The 16,078-nt window shown below is 45.0% G+C and overlaps 1 protein-coding gene across 2 annotated transcripts in view; it reads left to right on the top strand.

Moving 5' to 3' along the window:
• The window catches only part of LOC147466147 (putative receptor-like serine/threonine-protein kinase At5g57670), a 56,640-nt gene that overhangs the window by 35,388 nt on the left and 5,174 nt on the right, over positions 1 to 16,078 (top strand). For both annotated transcript variants that reach the window (XM_086524388.1, XM_086524395.1), the window contains exons 6-7: positions 9,553 to 9,688; positions 9,772 to 9,921. In XM_086524388.1, the coding sequence (XP_086380514.1) occupies positions 9,553 to 9,688; positions 9,772 to 9,921 (286 nt within the window). The remainder of the gene's footprint in view (positions 1 to 9,552; positions 9,689 to 9,771; positions 9,922 to 16,078) is intronic.

Below are 16,078 nucleotides of genomic sequence, written 5' to 3'. Positions count from 1 at the left end.
TAGAATCAACCGTAAATGGTATCACCAAAAGCTAAAAGTCCTAAGACAATCTAAAGTACAAGATTGCCTCAAATCAAGGCTAGGAATGGGGTTTAAGCCTAGACGACATCCTAGGCTTAGAGGTCTTCAAAGCCTTCTTTTCAACAGACTTTTTAGCAATTTTTTCCAAAGAAGGGAAATGCCGCTTGTAAGCTGAAGTTATGGCTTCAGAACGGCTAATCCAAATTAGTGCCTTGAGGATCAGGTGGTGGATCATGTACGGGTGTTGAAGAAGTATCTGAGAGGGAAGAGAATCGGGAACTTTGTATCTATAGACGAGCTTTGGAGCGTCTGTCCTCTGAGCTTGTCATCTTATTTTCTTCGCTTCCTTCCTCCTGGCTTTTTCTTCTTCATTTCTTTTCCTTACACTAACACCTTCCAATCCCCCATTTGCATGAAGTGCCTCTTGTTATGATGCGTGTGGTGCCTTTGATTAGGAGATATCCTTTGACGGGAACAAACTGCAGCAACACAGCCCTTCCTGCCACAAAACAAGCAATGACCAAGATGACCAATGAAGAATACTCTCTGCAAGATTTCTCCCCCATGGATAGTCGGGAGAGAAATGCATTGCGGAGGATTCTTCGCTAAGGATGGATAAGAACCATCCTAATGGAGATTGTGTGATCCTCATCTTTGGGACTCACAACATCGCTGACCAAGACAATGCCAAGTGCATTGCACAATGCAAATCTTGCAATCCGTGCATTCCAAGAATCCACACTCCAAAACGAAAGCTCCTTGAGCTTTTGCATGGAGCCACATGCCTTCAAGATGTAAGCATATCCTTCAAGATGCAAGTATAGGTGGCTGAATTTGGAGAGATACACTTGCTTTGCATCCGTTGAAAGCATCCTAAAGCATTATACGATTCCCCAAGAGCATCGGACTAGGTATGGGCTCATTAATTGTCTCACCCGTGTCAACAGCATTGCATAAGGTCACTGGCCTTCAAGGTGCAAGCATATGCATTCAGCAGCCTCTAACTAACAATAGAATTGTGATTTTTTGTGCCCATACCTAGCTTGTGTAGAGTTACATGGCTTCATGCATGCGTACATGATTGCATCTGGAGAGAGGCCCTAGCTTCGTATCTGCTAAAAAAAAATAGAGCTTTCTGGCCCTACCCGTGTGGAGCAAATCATGCAATCAACGCATTCCAAGAGTCCACATGAAGCTCCTTGAGCACTTGCGTAGATCCACCTGCCTTGAAGATGAAAGTATAGGTGATTGAATTTGGAGAAATATACTTGCTTTGCATCCGCTAAAAACAACCTAGAGCTTTCTTGCCTTGCTCTTGTTGCGCACATCCCACAATCAATGCATTCCAAGGGGCGATATTCCGGATAGAAAACTGCTCTAGCACTTTTTGTGCTCTCTCAAGCACACCACATTTGGCATACATATCAACCAAGACAATCCCAAGCATGACATCTTCTTTCAACATCCATGTTCTTGTTGTGCACATCCCGTAATCAATGCATTTCAAGAGGCAACATTCCGGACAGGAAGCTTCTTAAGCGCTTTTTGTGCCCATATCAGCGTCTTGCGTAGAGCTACATGTCTTCATGCATGCTACGTGATTGCATCTAGAGAGAGGCCCTCACTTCACATCTGCTAAAAACAAAATAGAGCTTCATGGCCCTGCCCTTGTGGAGCAAATCGTGCAATCAACACATTCCAAGAGTCTACACTCAGGACATGAAGCTCCTTGAGCACTTGCGTAGACCACATGCCTTTACTAAATTGGGAGAGATATACTTGCTTTGCATCTGCGAAAAACAACCTAGAGCTTTCTTGCCATGCTCTTGTTGTGCACGTCCCGCAATCAGTGCATTCCAAGGGGCGACATTCCGGACAGAAAACTGTAACTCTTTTTGTGCTCTCCCAAGCACACCACATTTGGTATACATATCGACCAAGATAGTCCCAAGCATGGCATCTTCTTTCAACAGCCATGTTTTTGCTATGCACATCTTGAAATCGATGCATTTCAAGAGGCGAAATTCTGGACAAGAAGCTCCTCAAGCACTTTTTGTGCCCATATCAGCTTCTTGCGTAGAGCTACATGCATTCATGCATGCGTACGTGATTGCATCTAGAGAGAGGCCCTCACTTCACATTTGTTGAAAACAGAATAGAGCTTGCTAGCCCTGGCCTTGTGGAGCAAATCATGCAATCAGCAAATTCTAAGAGTCCACGCTGAGGACACAAAGCTCCTTGAGAACTTGCGTAGAGCCACATGCCTTGATTGAATTTGGAGAGATATACTTTCTTTGCATCTGCTAAAAACAACCTAGAGCTTTCTACCCCTGCTCTTGTTGTGCACATCCCACAATCAATGCATTCCAAGAGGCGACATTATGGACAGGAAACTGCTCTAGCACTTTTTGTTCCTCTCAAGCACACCACATTTGGCATACATATTAACCAAGACAGTCCAAAGCATGGCATCGTCTTTCAACAACCACAAAGCCCATACATCTCTCAATTTCATTTACATATGGAGCATATTTTGAAAGAGAGACATTCTGCATATTCATTGACACACAATAGCGAAACCTGAAAATAGTCCTTCAATAGCGTAGTAGAACATATGCTTCCCACCACTATGCAGGCCAAAGAACAAGACTCCAAGCTCATAGTAGATTTGTAAATGATGTGTAAGGTGTCAAAAGAAAGACGAATACCAAGTGTAGAAGCGGAAAGGGGGGTTCGGAGGGCCTCTATTGGGTATACTGAAGTGGTTCCTCGAAGACGAATTCGAGGAACGTTTGCTTGTGTTGCATTATCTCCTTCATGACCTTCAAACTTTCCATCTCCAAGCAACCACCAAGAAAGAAAAAAAGGGGAGGGAGAGAGAGAGAGAGAGAGAGAGAGAGAGAGAGAGAGAGAGAGAGAGAGAGAGAGAGAGAGAGAGAGAGAGAGAGGGAGGGAGGGAGGGAGGGAGAGAGAGAGATGAAATGAAATGTTATATTAACGTCTTCAAAAGGCCAAAATGACCTATGAGACTAAATTGTTACAAAATTGTGAATCCGATACCATGTCTGGATACAAAAAGACTAGAACAAAAATACTACTACTACTAGAATCCATCCTCATTTGCACTCTGGATGTCGAGAGAGTATGGCTCGAATCCTTTGTTGTAGTCTCCATCGATGCTGTGTAGCCCCTCTCCTCAATCATGGCCGTCTGGATCTCCGTAGCTCCTGTGCTCGGGAGAGAGAGAGAGAGAGAGAGAGAGAGAGAGAGGGAGGGGAGAGAGAGAGGGAGGGAGGGGGGAGAGAGAGATAAAATGAATGAAATGATATATTAACGTCTTCAAAAGGCCAAAAATGACCTAGGAGACCAATCCGTTACAAAATGGTGAATGTGATATCTTGTCTGGGTAGATAAGAAAATGAATCTAGAGGTGCTACTAGCTGGAACTGTCTGGGATATGTGTGACCATTAATACAATGGGTGCCCAATACAAGAGGGTGATATAATGGGTGATGAATCCATCCTCATCTGTACTTTGGATATCGAGATAGTATGGCTCGAATCCTCTGCTGTAGTCTCCGTCGATGCTGTGAAGCTCCTCTCCTTAGTCGTGGGTGTCTCGGTCTTCCTAGCTCCAATGCTCGGTCAATGAGAGTTGAGTTGCAAGCTTTTCATGTACTGCTTTTCACCTAGGCTAAGGGCCTTTAAATAAGCCCCTTGGGCTCTCTCTGGCTCACTTCGTGTTGATGAGCCGGTGAGCAAAGGCGACCCAAGGGCAACTGTACTTTGCTCAACTATTAATACAAAAAGAAATACCGAAAGGGGCGCTAGTCTTTGGGGCCAATCTCTCTAGGCATGGAACTACGCGTGGCCGTGTTGACTCAAATTGAACTGTGATTTAAATTGTGAAGTGTTTAAGTGATTCTCTCTCGTGTTGCGACAGATTCCAGACTTGGGGTGTCCTAGTTTGTTACAATAAGTGTATGCATCTGTGTACTCCACAATCTTATGACCATAAGTGGATGTAGGTGCTGATCTTTTGATCCATTGCAGTGTGGTGTTAAACCCCATAACCTTGGTTTTACCAAGGTTTACAAATGATCCACTATCCTCCGCAAAGCTATCTAAGACAATGGAAATGTAAACAATAAAAAAAATACAGAGAAGTGAAATGATATATTAACGTTTCAAAAGGCCTAAATGACCTATGAGACCAAGCTGTTACAACATAGTGAATCTCATGTCTTAAAAAATACAACTACTACAAGCTGGCAATGTATGGATGTGCCAGCTAATACAAAAGGTGTCCAGTACAATGTGTAGTACAATGAGAGAAGGGGGAAGGGGGGGGGGGAGATATGGTAGAGATCCATCCTCATCTGCACTCTGGAGGTCGCGAAAGTATGGCTCAAATCCTCTGTTGTAGTCTCCATCGATACTTTGTAGCTCCTCTCCTCAATCGTGGCCGTCTAGATCTCCCTACCTCCAATGATCGGTCTATGAGAATGCCAATAGTGGTAGTATGAGTGCGGGCAGAACTTTGCAATGGTGGCTGCTCTTTTGGGTATCCAATATCTTGTGTCAAGAAATTTGTATTTTGTCTCTGGGACTGTCTCTCTCTAGCTCTCCTCAGTAAAGTGTCTATGCCTGTGTAACTCAAGTAGATACAGTCCAAGACATCTCTGATCCTTATAACTCATGACCCTGGATAGAGGCCCAAAAACCTCTCTAAATAGACAATGAAAACGGCCTCGTATCTCATAGTACACTGTGCAATGACATATGTAATGTAACTTTGTCTCTGGCTCTAGATGACATAAGCGGCATATCCTACTATCTGCTGGTATCCCTCTGAATTTTCCAGTCTCAATCTCGAGCTGATGTGAGGATGTGCGTATCTAGCCAATAGCACAACGCAAACCATGAGAAAGATGTGTGTCCATATAGCTAGGTCGAATCACAAACCCATCCCATGTGAGGTGGAGAAGATGCTCTCTATAGAAAGTCATCTTCTTGGCCAACTCCTGTACCGGCTCTATCCATGCCCTCCTCGTGTCCAGCTAGATCAGATCTTGACGAATGAGTCTAGTAATCTCCACCCTTGTCAGAGACATCAAGGGTGCCTGTAGAGAGTACTAAAAAGGAGGTAGCCTGTCCATGGTGAAACCATGTGTCTGAAACGTAGTCACAAGGGACGCCCTTTTTCGGGCTTCCCGTCCCCACTTGCCATCCCGCCCATTTTTTTACACTAAAAATCCATTTGAGCCCCGTCCCCCGTTCCCCGTCTCGGAATGCGTCCCTTGTGACTATGTTCTGAAACCATGATGACATCTGTGCATACCAGCATGATGTATCTCCCTGTAGAGCTAACTGTCTGGAGGACTCTAGGGCCAACCTGGCATATCTATCTCCGGTAGTATCCCATAGGCTGTGTCAGCGCCTCAATCTCCATAGGGGGGGTAGCTAACTCCGAGAGAGAGAGAGAGAGAGAGAGAGAGAGAGAGAGAGAGAGAGAGAGAGAGAGAGAGGGAGAGAGAGAGAGAGAGAGAAGAAATGAAATGTTATATTAACCTCTTGAAAAGGGCAAAATGACCTATGAGACCAAAAGGTTACAACCATGTGTGACTTTAGTATAGTGTCGAGGGAACATAAAGATAAAAATAGTACGTCAGCTTAAAACATATGGGGGGTTGGGTACATTCACGTGAGGGCTAATGAGGTGCACAGCGGGGGAAGTAGACAATGGTGATCATCCCATGAGCTCTCTCATGGGTCTCTGTAGTATGGCCTCAATGTCCTCCATGGTCAGCTCTCGGGGGGGGATGCGTTCTCGATGTCGCTCAATGATGCTCTTTAGCCTCGGATGTAGACCTTGTCTATAGTGTGAAGATCCTCGCATCCTCGGGCGTCGTGAGTGGCCAAGCTGGATGGCTCGATCAAGAAGAACGCCCTGATGAGGGTGTGACTGGGTAACTTGCGGTGGGCCTTCCAAAGTAGTCCCTCTGTAAAAAGTAGTGATTTGACGCTGTATGGATCCTCTATATGTAGGCCTTTTGCTCTTAAGGGTGTTCTCTCTGGGTCTACGGATCTCCATCAAGAAGAGACCTAGGCACCTCTGATCATAGTAATGCATGATGCGAGATAAGGGGCCAAATCCCTCTCTGAATAAGCAATGAAAATGCCTGCGGATCTCGTAGTATGTTGTGCATTGGCAGATATAGTGCTCCTCTGTCTCTGGCTCTCTCTGGCAAACCTGGCGTAATCTCTCATCTGGAGGTATACCTCTGTATCGGCCAGTCTCTATCTCCAACTGGTTAGATGAGGTGCGTAGCTGACCAATAACACATCCAATGCCATGAGATAGGTGGGTGTCCATATACTTGGGGCGTGAGATGAACCCATCATGTGTCGTTCAGAGAAGATGGCCTCGATAAAAAGCCATCTTCGTCCCTAACTTATTTGACGGAGACAGCCAAGTCCTAGTATCCAGCTGAATGAGATCATGTCTGATAATCTTGCTAATCTCTGAATGTGTGAGGCTGAGGGAGGGTGCATCCAAAGAATACTGAAAAGGGGTCAGCGTGTCCATACTAAATCCATGTAGCTCAAACCAAGATGATAGCTGTGCAAACCAACATAAAGTATCACCATCACTGGCCAGTTGTCGGGATGACTCGAGCGCTACTCATGCGTATATTTTGTGTGGTAGCTCCTATGTGCCATGAATAAAAGACACTGATCTAGCAAGAGCCTCCACTACAATTGGTGGTGCGCTCATCTCAGCTCTAATAAGCTTATGTGGCATTGCAACTTTCGCCCAGATCAACCTGGAGATCATGTATATAAGTGGTCTCTCCATGGATCTCCATCCATCATATGTGCGGACTGATCTATTATGATGATCCAGGCTAGGCCCCCATATCTGCACTCCAAAAAGCATGGTGAAAGTGACCAATGTGTCAAATAGCCAAAACTTAGTACGTGGCTCCTGAAACTGCACTTGTGAACATATCCTCTCTAGTCCTCCTAATGTTGAATATCCCCTCGTCAATCTCGCCTCTGCAACACCTCTCATAGAGAAAGTAGGTCCACTAAATACAACACCAAGATATGTATAAAAGTTAACATACTGTACTATCTCCTGTCCACATGTAGGTGCTGATCTCCTGACCCACTGGGTTGTAGTATTGAATCCCATCACCTTGGTTTTGCCAAGGTTGATGGAGAGCCCACTGTCATGTGCATAAGCATATAACGCATCTAGATGTCTTTGCATACCCTCTGGAGAGTCTGAACTAATCAGCATAAAGCAATAGAGGTATCCATGTACCTGACAGCTGTGCTCCTCTATCCCCTGAAGTCTCAATATAGTCAGCAATCTCATCAATATACAATCCAAACAAAGTCGGAGAAAGTGGGCATCCTTGCTTCACCCCAAGAGTGCAGTGAATAGGGTCTGAAAGACTCTCTGCTGTTCATACTCTCCCTATAACAAGCTCTTATTGTGCCATGATACCCCATACTAGCTCCTGTGGGAGTCCCAAGTCATGTAGTCGCTGTATCAACCTGGCTCTCGGGATTGTGTCAAAGCCTTTCCAAAAATCCACAAAGCTACAATAAATCCTTCTCCCATGTGCTTCGCCTTCCTCAATGATCGCTCTAAGCGTGAAGATATGATCAAGTGTAGAATCCCCTCCTGAATCCAGCTTGCCCCTAAGCTCGTAATTCTCTGTCTCTGTCCATGTGCTTAACTCATGCTCAAGTATAGATGTACATAGCTTCGCCAATGAATGGCCAATCATGATAGTGTGATAGTTAGTTGGTAGGGTTGGATCTTCAGTTTTGAGTAGTGGCACAATTGTAGATGTACTCCTAAGTCTCAGGAAACCCCTCGCTCATGGCCAACAAACCATCAATATGATCCCTAGCATGTATGAAATGCTCGGCTACTATACCATCATGATCCTGTGCCCTCCCTGTGTGCAATTTGTCAATGGCTCGCCTCACCATCTCTGCCGTGAAGAAAGTAGAAGTGGGAGGACACGGCTCTAGCGGGTCTTGCAATGGTAACTGCTCCGCTACTATGTATAGAAATGAAATGTTATATTAACGTCTTCAAAAGGCCAAAGTGACCTATGAGACCAAAAAGTTACAATGCGGTGTATCTGATACAAAGTCAGATTAACAAAATAAATGAGCATGCATACTGTGTCCATGTCTCTGTAGAAGTAATGACTGGAGAGGGTGAGTGCTCTCTAAAGAGTTGCCAAGCCTGCCTAGAGTCCTGGCTCAAGAGTATCTGATAAATATCTCTCTCAAGCTGAGCTAAGAAAGATCTCTTCTTTTGCCGTACAAGGCGGCGGAAGAGTATACGTGATTGCCTATGTGTGATCTCTCCCAAAGCCACCTCTCTCTGTAGTCGGGCTCTGGTCTTTCGACATTCATCATCATACCAACTATTCTGAGGCGTGCTCCCAGACCGTGATCTCCCACTAGGTTGAGAGTGGGGAAAAGCTGTGATTGCAGTATTGGTGGATTTTATCATGCAGCACATAAACATCCGAGATACCACTTCTGCAGAGAGACAGATGGAGTGTATGTAGAGAGCTGTATAGTCTTCTACCAGGGGAGAATCCCCATAGACCCTTGTCTGAGCTCACTCAGATATTGACAAAGACGATACACAGAGCACTGCAAAAGATATTTGAGCATGATCTACAGCCACTCCAACAGGTTTAGGCGAGGCGAGACTAATAACTTATAAGTCCTGAATGCATGGTACAAGTGATGTGGGAGCTAGAACATAATCCATAGTGCTAGCACCATGTCTGTAAGGGAAGCAAGTGAACTGCTTGAACCGGAGTATCTATCAAGGCCATTCAAATTAGCCAATCCGTGTGCTGTACCCATCTTAATCAAATATCTCCCATATTCTGTAAACTCCTCAGCATCCTCTGAGGTCCTGGAGAGCCCCATCTCTCTGGGGTCTAGCTCTCTCAACATCTCCTCGGAAGTGTCAAAGAAAGATGCCTGATGACATGCTGTCCTAGCATTGAAATCTCCAAGTAGGATGACATGTCATCCCTCGAGAACTCCCAAATATCCTCATCTAGTGTTATGTATGGTGACTGTCCCTGAGGCGAAGCATTACTTATTTACTCATTAATCCTGCTAATTGTTACTTTTGATTTTATGAGTTTATGCACCATTGTTTGAATATAATGGACACAACTTTTGTCCGGAATCCATGCAATCACTTCAATCTCCATGAAGACAAAGATTTGAATGGTCATTCGGTCACATTTGAAAGTCCTCTGCATGAGGCGTGTGAAAGAGTCGGCGGAAATTATTTTCACACATCCTTGTGCAAATTAGCATCATTGCATGTATCCCTTGTGTCTTGCACATTGACACAACAGTTCCATGTATAGTGTCTAGTTCTTCATTTCTGCAGTTTTGCGTCCCCCAAATTTGTTACATTTGAAATCGTAGCATCTAAATGTTTTGATGAATGCATTTCATTTGTGGCAGGTACCTTGCACCTGAGTATCAGATGCATGGCATTGTTGATGAAAAAATCGATGTTTACTCCTTTGGTGTACTTTTACTGGAGATCATTTCAGGGCGCCGTCCTGTGGATAATGATCAACAATTCCTTGTTCATTGGGTATGTGGGTTCAAGTATATATTTATACTGTTTTCCCGAGCATCATCACACTGTTTTAACTTCAGCTGTTTTCACCCATCTAGGCAAAACCCTTCCTGGAGACAAGGAACATCCAAGAGCTTGCTGATCCAGGTCTGCGAGGATGCTACGATTATCAACAGATGAGGCACATGATTGCCACATGTGAAATGTGCATACGGCAATCCTCTTTATCTCGACCGACAATGAACCAGGTTGGCCTATTCATTCTAAGAGCAGATTTTCTACGTCATGTTCATCTATTGGGGATTGTGTTAATCCTTTGAAAAAGGTTACATAGAAGGTTATGCTCGGGTATCTGTAACCAGCAACTGGAGACCCAAATAGTAGAAAGAACAGAATACCATGTACTGCCCATAGAAAATTCTTAGGTCTTTTGTCCTGTTGGAAGCATTTAAGGGTCATAAGCAAAGAACCAACAAGGTTGGAGCTAAAAGGGCAAAAATTATACAAGTCTCTTAAGCTGGTAAAGGGGGAATTAGGGTTGGCGACCAATCCTCCCTTTGTGGCAGCAAATCATACTGTCCAAGTTGCTGGTTAATCTGTTTCTGTTTCAAGGGATTCACTCGGGAGCTCATTGTTACCAGTAGGTGTTGTATATGTTTCTTACTTCTTCTGTGCTCTGTGCATTTAGTGTCTATTGCTTCTCAAGGCATTTAGTTAGTCTTACAGTCATGATTTGGGATTGTGTGTGCTTCGTGAATGTATGGACCATCTTGCAATTTTAACTGCAAAGACACGACTAGCATCTGGAATGATGTAAGTTCTTCAGTGACTTGTTTGTGAGTGTTAGTTATGGGAAGGATAATTACTGAAGCAGTTCAATTTCGAACGTTGTTGGGTTCTAGATTAGGCTGGACTTGCTAGCTTGCATGGTAATGCAGAGACAAGGAATTGTGCATTGATTACCAAATGTGATAATTTCACTTTATGTATTTGCAGTGAAGGACTTTGAATGCTTGATCATGTGAGAGATGTGTATCCATGTATCCCGGTTGCACGATGAAGCCATCCTCCATAGTATGAAGAAAGTGCTCTTGATAGAAGGCTATCTTTGTCCTCAACTTCTTCAAAGATGCAAGCCATGTCATCTTGGTATCCAATTGAGTGAGATCCTACTTGATGATCTTGGTAGTCTTTGAGTGGCTCAAAGTAAGAGATGGTGCGTCTAGCTAGGAGTGAAAGGGGGGTAGCTTGTCCATGCTAAAGCCATGAAGCTGAAAGCAAGATGACATTTGCGCATACCAGTAGGAGCTGTCACCGTTGTTGGCCAATTGTCGGGAGGATTCAAGAGCTATTCATGCATATCAATGGCGACGTAGTTGAGCCCTAATGATCTCATGTGGTACTAATGCCTTGCACCCAATCATCCTGGATATCATGGAGACTAAAGGTCTCTCCATCGGTCACCGATCATCATGCGTGCGCCCTCTGCTAGGGCCCCATATCTGCACTTCATATAATGTTGTAGATGTAACCAAGGCGTCAAACAACCACAGCCTAGTGGTAGGCTCTTGAAATTGTACCTAGGACACATCCTCTCAAGACCTCCTTATGCTGCATAGCCCCTTTTGAGCCTTGCATCTGCCGCTCCTTTCTAAAGAAGATGGCTCCACTGAAAACCGCTTCTAAATAAGTATAAGTGTTCACATACTCTTTATCTCCTCATGCCCATATAGAAACACTAGCGCTAATGCTTTCAACCACTGAGTTGCAGTATTAAACACCATGAAATTGAGTTTACCAAGGTTCATTGATGGACCACTATCATGTGCATATGTATGTAGTGCATCAAGATCTCTGCAACTAGCACAATATCATCTGCAAATAATAGAAGGGGTATCCAAATGCGTGAGAGAGGGGCTTCTTTGTCTCCTTATCTCACAGCATAATCTGAAATCTCATCAACTCAGAGGCCAAATAGTGTTGGGGAGAGTGAGCATCCCTACTTCACCCCAATAGCGGAGAAAATAGGTCCTGAGAGACTCTTTGGTGTGCGCATTTTATCCACCACTATCTCATAAAGTGCCATAGTCCCCAATACGAGCTCCCTAGGCACATCCATGTCATGTAGTCAAGGCATCAGCCTGCCTCTTGGAACTGTGTCAAAAGCTTTGAGAAAGTCCATTATATCTGTTTCTTATGTGTCTAACCTCCTGTATTATCTCCTTGAGTGTGAGGATGTGATCAAGAGTGGAAAAGCCTCTTCTGAAACCTGCCTGCCCTTGTGCTTGAAGACCCTGGTGCTCTGCCCAACAGCCTAGCTCGTGCTCCAATATGGATGCATACAGCTTGGCCATTGTATGACCAGTCATGATAGTGCGATAGTTAGTTGGGAATGTTGGATCTCCTGATTTGAAAATGGGCACAATGGTGTTTGTGCTCCAACTCTCTAGAAATCCCTCATACATAGCTCTGTTAAACATACAAGCCAAAAGCTCTGCCATCTTACCCTTGGATTGTGAAAGATGCCCAGCTACCAGCCATCACGGTCCTGTGCTTTTCTCTTGTGAAGCCTGCAGATGGCTTTACAAACCATACTTGCTGAAAAATGTAGAAGTCTCTGAACAAGGCTAAGGTTGGTCTAGCATACAGGCTAGCCTGGCAGAGTGTACAAAGTAGCTGCATATTGTTCCCATGTGTCACGAGATGTGATGGGTGTGATGGGAGAATGCTCTCTAAAAAGTGTCCTTGCCTCTATTGAGCCTGACTCAAGAAGAGCTGGTATAATTCTCTCTCAAGCTGAACTAAGAAAGGTCTCTTCTTTTGGCGTATGAGACATCGAGAGAGTCTTTGAGCTTCTCTATGTGAAGTAGAACCAAGAGGCATCTCTCGTTGTAAGCGGGCTCTCGTCGCACATCACTCATCATTATACTAGCTATTTTGAGGCATGGTTTTACAACATGGTAAGGTGATGACATGCCAGGACACTTTGGCCCGGGCTGGCTGGGTGTTGGCTCTGACCACAAAAAGTTCCTTATCAGCCTCTCTATAACCAGCAAGTACACAGTAGAGGGCAATGCTAATTCAATTACCCGTTAACTTTACACAGAGCACTGAGAAGAAAAGAGAGCACAGATGCGTCCAACGACTAGATCGTCACTACGCACATGAAGACCGACACCCCATAGGCCCCAAAGACGGTGCCAATTTCGGTATTTCTTTATTCAATTGAAAGTAGTCGATCCGAACACTTAAATCGAACTCTCACCAAGCTGTTCAAACCTGTCAAGGACTGAAATCGCAGGTTTCCGACCTGATTTCGGCAGCATAACGGCGCCAAAACCCTTGTAGGTCAAAAGTACACCTCTAGGACAGATTCCCTTGTATTTAACAAGCTTTCCGGTGAGCTGTAACAGAATTTCAGCGTGCTGTAATTCCTTGTTTTGTCACTGCCAAGTGCTCAAGGCCCTGTATAAGCATCCTAAGGCCTTCCCTAGGCTCCTTTGGTGATTTCTTGCAGTTTAGCTGCAAAACCCTAAACCTGCAGCGAAACACAGCAGGCTGTAATTCTCTGTTTTGAATCGTTTTGAGCGGAGCGAACACGTCTACGTGTGTCCCAAGAGCTCCTACACGCAATGGGGCAGTCCTTCGTGATAGAACTGCGTGTACCTGTGGAGGATTAGCAATTAGCTAATCCGGTACCTGTTCAGAAGGCTCTTGCCTTGGCAAATGCGCATAAAACCCCGAGAACTGTAAATGGTAAACTGAGAAGCCCAACTAGTGAGGCATTACCATCATATGCGCAAAGGGGAGAGAGAGATGTGCGAGAGCAAATCGTCACGCTACATGAGACAAGGGAGGAGGCAAGATTTCCATTAAAGCTGCAGAACTTGAAAATCCACCACAAAAACTGAAAATCAGCCTTCAGCCTCATATTTGGGTGCCCCCTCTAGGTTGAGAGCTTCTGGATGAGTGTGTTAGCCTGCAAGTTGCTCTCCTACTGCCATGTGTTTAGTTTTTTGGTTTAAGTTCCTAGGACCCACCAACTTACAAAGTTGTGACTTGCCGAGTGGCCCAAATTTCATTTTGGCACACACAGGCGTCCATACTCATCAAAATTCAGTGCTAACTGGCCCGACCAATTGCTAACTGACTGACCTAGATTCTGGATGTAAGAAACCCATTCGGCCGTAGCCGTTTCACAGTGGCCATGCTTTTCAAGGGTTTTGGGGAAAACAAGTAAAAATAAAAAAAATAAAAAAATGCAATACATATTTAAAGAAGGCAACAAGAAAAATACACCTCCTGGTTGGCCAAAAGCACCTGGTTGGCCACTACAACTCTGCCAGCCAAAGAGAGTCGTGCCAAGCTCCATTGAAGTAGTTTCCTCCTAACGGAGAGGAGGAGAAGAGCATTCTGCTGCTCTGGAGACAAATCCAAGCCAACTTGACAACCCAAATAGCGTACAGAAGTCCCTGGGGGAATCCACTTGAAGCCCTCTCGCGACGACCAAATTAGGCGTAGGAGCACTACCAACCCAGAAAGCCACTGTCTTCCTCCAGTTGATCTCTACTTCTGATGCACAACAAAAAACCTCAAGAGACTGCTCACACTTGTACAGATTGGCCTCATGGCCCTCCAAGTACATGCCTGAGTCGTCAACAAACTCAGCGTCAAGCGACTCGTCTCCTCTACTAGCAAGCTGTAATCCACGCAAACCAACCTCCTATGAAGTCAAAAATATGCTAATCGCCTCAACATAGAAGAGAAAAAGGAAGGGGGCAAGAGGGCAAGCCTGTCTAATTGAACGCGTGAGCATGAAGTGTTCCCCTCTTCCCCCTCCTAGAGCACCTGACTGTGTGTACACTTGTAGAGAGTTGACAGTCCTCTGATCCAAGCATCTGAAAACACCATCCTGCGCAGAGTGCCCTCCAAGAAATTCCAGTCAACTCTGTCGTACGCCTTCTCAAATTCGAGGAGTATCATAAGATCCTCTCCACGGAGATGTACGAGGGCAGATGCCTCCCAAAAGGTAAAGATGTTGTCAAGGATACTGCGCTCCTTGACAAAGCCTGGCTGGGTCTCATGTATAATCTTCTCAAGTAGCGGGTGAATCCTCAAACTAAGGAGCCTCCCTCCTTGGGGATAAGGTATATCAGACCCTCACTCGTGTTGTCAGGCATCTCACCATTGTATAGAATGTACTGGTAAGCTCTACAAAGATCCAGACCAAGCAGCTCCCTGTACTCCAAGAAAAAGCTAGGAGTCAAACTGTCTTCCCTTGGCCAAATTTCTCAGGGGTGTGTCGTGAGGGCCTTCTGGAGCTCCTCCAACTGGCAAGGTATCTCTAGTCTGTGACGCATCTCCTCAGTAACTAGGCAAGGCATCTGTGCCCTAACCTTCTCTTTGCATGCATCCTAGTGCTCTGATTGTGGCTCAGATGAAACAACTCAAAATAAAAGTCACTAGCAAGTGCATGCATATCCTCAAGCTCTGTAGCAACTGACTAACACTGGTGCGCGCATGGCAAGGCCCCACAGTCTCAAAGAACTCACCAGTAACTCTTTTGCCCACCTGGGTCCAATGAGATGCTTGCTGATGGAAGGCAAACTCATGACACCGCTCCTCAATGGTGGTTAGCTCCTATTGAGCCTGCTGTATCTGTTCCTCCAACGAAGGACTGTCAAGGTGGCCCTCGTGCATCCACTGTAAGGAAGCAATGCCTCATCTGAGACGCGTCTCATCCTCCTTGGCTGCAACAAAGCGAGCCGTAGACTGCGTAGGAAGAAGCGACTAACCAAGCTCAGCAAGTCCAGTGGCCACTCTACTGGCAGGGGTGCCCTGCGTGCCCAAACTCTGTCCAAAGTGTCAGCACCCGCTCTCTGGGCTCTGTATCCAGCAGAATCCTCTCAGGGATGTGCAACATCACACTCCCACTCCTCTGTTAGTCTGTCACACTAAGAGTCACTGGCGCATGATCTGAAAAGGTAGTCTTTGCCAAAATGCAAATAGATCCTACCATGTCACAAATTCGGTTAGTAGCGTAGAAGCGATCTATTCGAGATTGTAAGGTCTTTGGCACCCTTGGAGAGGGGATTTTCATGTAAAGGAATAAATATCGGGCCATTTTGGTCATAAATAGAAAGTTTCTATTTTTGGCAGTTTTTCCACCTCTAATGAGCTAATGACAAATATATTGTCAAAAATGAAATTTTGACTTTTTTGTCATTTTCGTCCAAAAATAGTAAGTTTTGAGGTACTTGCACCCACTTAGACGCGACCGTCTCGTTTAAATCTACCTCGTCCTAAATTTCCATAAAAATAGCTATCTACTCTGAAAACTGCTAAATATAGCAAGTGTGTGCATCTAACACCTTAGCTTGTCATCCTCAAGCTCGTCTTTTATTA

This window comes from Adiantum capillus-veneris, chromosome 1 (assembly GCF_014529385.1).
Source record: "Adiantum capillus-veneris isolate H3 chromosome 1, ASM1452938v2, whole genome shotgun sequence".
Lineage (NCBI taxonomy): Eukaryota > Viridiplantae > Streptophyta > Polypodiopsida > Polypodiales > Pteridaceae > Adiantum > Adiantum capillus-veneris.
This window is presented reverse-complemented; position numbering and strand designations above follow the sequence as displayed.